The sequence below is a fragment of the Halyomorpha halys genome, unplaced genomic scaffold (genome assembly GCF_000696795.3).
Source record: "Halyomorpha halys isolate HHAL.00 unplaced genomic scaffold, Hhal_1.1 Scaffold44.1, whole genome shotgun sequence".
Lineage (NCBI taxonomy): Eukaryota > Metazoa > Arthropoda > Insecta > Hemiptera > Pentatomidae > Halyomorpha > Halyomorpha halys.
In genome coordinates, this window is record NW_027115243.1 from 636,444 (window position 1) to 640,495 (window position 4,052).

A 4,052-nucleotide genomic window follows, 5' to 3' on the forward strand; every position below is an offset into this window, starting at 1 on the left:
ACCTAATATTTAAAATTTAAATTGCTGTATTAATAATAACAATATTGACAAACCTGTATCTCGGAACAAGACAAATATTACAATGTTCAGGTTATTACATCAGGTTATTGTATACAGAATTGGATTCTACATAGAGCCATAACAACTTAAGACCGTTGAAAAATTGCCTTTTGTATTTTCTAAGGTTTGTAACAACATAAGTCCTAACCTATAATTGAACAGTTTTTAACTGAAAAGTTGGGCAAGGTGTTGTCTCATGCTGGTCTGGTTCCGAAGTACAAAAATTTCTCAATTTAATAAACGGTCATTCATCCTTCCTTTCTTTAATAAACTATAACAGGTTAGAATCCTTTATAAAACTGCTTCACAATCAAGTGACATCAATATTATGTGAAATTAAAATTTAAATCAATATAAAAAAATTCTCGTTTCTGACATAACATTATTATTAAATCTTTTAAATTTTACAATCTTTATACAGTTCAATTTCTTACCGATTTTCAATATGGAATCATGTAAACATATTTCCCATGTTTTGTCATAATTCGACATTTTCTGAAGGATAATTTTAAATCTCACATCTTGATTAACTAATAATAGAGAAAGTTAATAACAAACTAAATGACAGATGGGGGATCATTTATTTAAATAAACATTACAATCTGATCTCTAGGGAATTAAATATCACATGATGTATTGTATATTTACAGATTTTCTATTCTTCTATTACTATCTTCATTATTACAGCTTAAAACGACTTATGAGGTGTTTATGCCTTATTTTGTGGGGCCTAAAAAAAAGAAAGAAGATAAGAATTATTTACCTATATATTATATCATTAGTATACATCAATATAGCTTTTAAAAAAACGAAGAAGAGAGTAGTTGAAAAAAGGGCACATAACATTATAGTTACAAAAAAAAAAATTATAAAGATATAAAATTAAAATTTACTTATTACTAAATATAGTTATAACCTTATAAACAGATGTTTTCTCAATGTTTACAAGAGTGAGTAAAGAATTGATAAGCAAATCCAAAATCAGGTCAGTCGGAATGACAGTAAAACCAAAGAATGAGTTCTGATTGATGGTGTAAGGGTAATACTCATTTTGAAATCCAATCAGTCGAGATTTGAAGCATGAGATGAGGCTGTAAGCACTTTATTCATGATGGGGATTTAACTTCATTCTTGCATAGAAAAGCCAAAACTCTGTTTATTAATAACTACCAGACTCAACAATGCTTAGATATTGCTATATTTGAGGATTTATTTACATTAATTAAATATTATTGAAACTTTGATATCAATTAATACATAGATGAAGTGATAAAACGGTAACTATAGTAACATAAATGATAACAGCAAACTTCACTGTACATCGTTAATACTGGTCCGATTTAGGTTATTTTTTTCTTATTCTTTTATACAATTTGATTATCTATGACACTGCCATATATATAATTATATTACCTCATTTCAAAGCTTTAAAGATTGTGTAAAAATTTCCACTTTCGATTTTCAAAGTAATTACAATAACTTGCCTAAAGATCAGGAAGTTAAATACGCCCTTTACACATGTAACTTTTATTTTTGTTACATTAGTTCGGATTACTGGAGTGTTCAGAGTATAGAAGTTCTGATTACCAAGATTAAACTGTATTCTTAAGTTATATTAAATTTTTTCATAGCTCCTAGAGTGCATTGGCAAGATCCTTGGAACACATGTCTAATATTCTTCAACCTAGTATCATAAAAAAAAAAAATTTCATTGAAAACGGTGTCTGATAGAACCTCTCACTGTTTGAACAAAAATGAAACTAGTGTGCCTTTTTTCCAAACCTCTCCTCTTCAATCTCATTCATATCCATAACTGAAAGTAATTATATTATTAAAATATAAAATTATATTATTAAAAGTAATAACTTACGTGAGAATGAGAAACAGTGAGGACAGTAGCTACGTCCCTTTCACAATGACCATAAGCCAGGCCTATACCGAACCCTGTTCCCAGCACAACTGGCCAACTTCTTCCTGATAAATAAAATTATAGAATTTAAAATAATTATCATCCTACAGCCACTAATGATATATTTAAATTGTATAGATGTATAGTATTGTATAGATGTATAGTATATTGCTTTTTAGTTATTAGTTGCTTATAATGCAGTGCTGAGCTTGGGACTCTCAGAGCCAGTTGCACAACCACAGTTTAAACTACGATTAGTGAAATCTTGGGTAAAATCAATAATTATCCGTTGGAACGGAAAAGATCACCTTCAAATCCAGCGGTAACCTTTACAGGCCAATGATAGCCGATTAAACTAAGATTTAGAGCAAATATATAGTTCAGTAGGCAACCATATAAGGAACCTTCCATAGTTCCAGTTGGGTCTTTTATCTAGCAAAAGTGTATTGTATTATTCCATTCCTTTAAAAATTCAATAAAATAGATTTGATCAAGATAGACAATATGTCAGACGACGAAGATTTCAAAGAATTAGTTGCCCAGGCAATAACTAAATTGAAAAAAGGATTTCATTATTTCTTCTAATAAATTATGATTCACTGATTAAAAATACATATGGTCTCATGGTAACTATATGTTACCATGTTATGTTTAGTAGTAAATGTTTCTTACTTCAGCTGTAAGTAATGAAAAGTTAAAACAAAAAACATTCATAAAAACAGAAAAATGTATTAATCATGAAATATCAACCAATATTTGATTTTTGATAACACTAGCGCGATCTAACAACAGTTCAGGTAACCTTGGTAATCTGGTTAACAAAACTGTAGACCAGAAACAGGCAGCTAAGTTCCCGAAGTTTTACTAAACTCTTGGATAAATCTAAGTTATACGACTCTAAGTTTTACCAGAGATTGGTCCAACCGGCCCTCAGTGACATTGAATCAAGTGGTTGCAGGTTAGTATTACACAGGATTTTGAGCCGTCTCCAAAATAGAATTCTCAGATTCAATGTCGTGCAAAATTATTAGTGCGGATGCGAATCCGACATATGACTATCTCTCCCACCATCTTGTCTTATATTATCTCTGTTTTATTAATTTTCTTATTTAAAATATAAGCTACTAATTCCAGCTTAAAATGAAATGAGGCATGGAAGTGGTAAAGGCTCTAAGTCCCAGAAATACTAAAAATGAGATTTTGACAGAACAACAATGAAGAAACCAACACCAATTGACTGATATTTGCTGGAAGTATCTATCTTGAACAATTTAGTTCCTAGAGCTGTAATTTTTTCATAATTTTTGAACAAAAATTGTGGCTTAAACATCACTCGATAAGTGATAGAAAATTGCTTTTCTCGGAATATACATAATAAAACATTGTTGATGAGTAGATAGTTGAACGTGGATAATATAAATGAAAAGATGATGGAGGCTGCTGGTCAGTGAAAAACACAAATAAGTAAAAATTATATATTAGTAACAACATTTCGGCCACTGGTACTATTTTTGTTACATAATTGGATATGATAATGACAATAATCTTTACGATTACTTTCAATGCTATTTGAAATTGTAAATTGTAGCTCTTCTATCAAGGGGTCGAAGAATCCAGATTTCATAAAAGATCTAAGATGTTCTTGCCTCGGTTCATGACTTAAAATAAGAAATGCAAGAGGTATCTAGGTAAGAAAAATGCTCAAATGAAAAAAAAAAAGTTGTCACATTAGGACGGTACCTGTGAGAGAAATCCTCAATCTTACCCTTGCGAGGAGGCCTGTGCAAAACTAAATTGAGGATATATAGGAAGATGGTCAGGGTTGCGGTCACACAAACCCTTCTTCAAAATAAATTCATTAACCGTACCACCTACTACAAGCTTATTTCTTATAATTCTTTACCTCCTCGACTGTACGGACTTCCTAAAATCCACAAACCTGGAAACCCCCTTCGCCCCATCATATCCAATATTAATGCTCCATCTTCTAAACTTAGCCAATTCCTCCTTCCGTCTCTTCAGTTCCTGAGCCATGACAACCCTTACGATATCCACAACTCATTCAAACTACGAGAACAATTAA

The 4,052-nt window shown here is 30.9% G+C and overlaps 1 protein-coding gene across 1 annotated transcript in view; it reads right to left on the reverse strand.

Moving 5' to 3' along the window:
* Positions 1-622: 622 nt before the first annotated feature.
* The window catches only part of LOC106688775 (MICOS complex subunit MIC10), an 8,442-nt gene continuing 5,012 nt past the window's right edge, over positions 623-4,052 (reverse strand). The window contains exons 3-4 of the mRNA XM_014433410.3: positions 1,931-2,034; positions 623-790 (exon numbers count right to left, since the gene is read on the reverse strand). Coding sequence (XP_014288896.1) covers positions 770-790; positions 1,931-2,034 — 125 coding nt within the window. The 3' untranslated portion in view covers positions 623-769. The remainder of the gene's footprint in view (positions 791-1,930; positions 2,035-4,052) is intronic.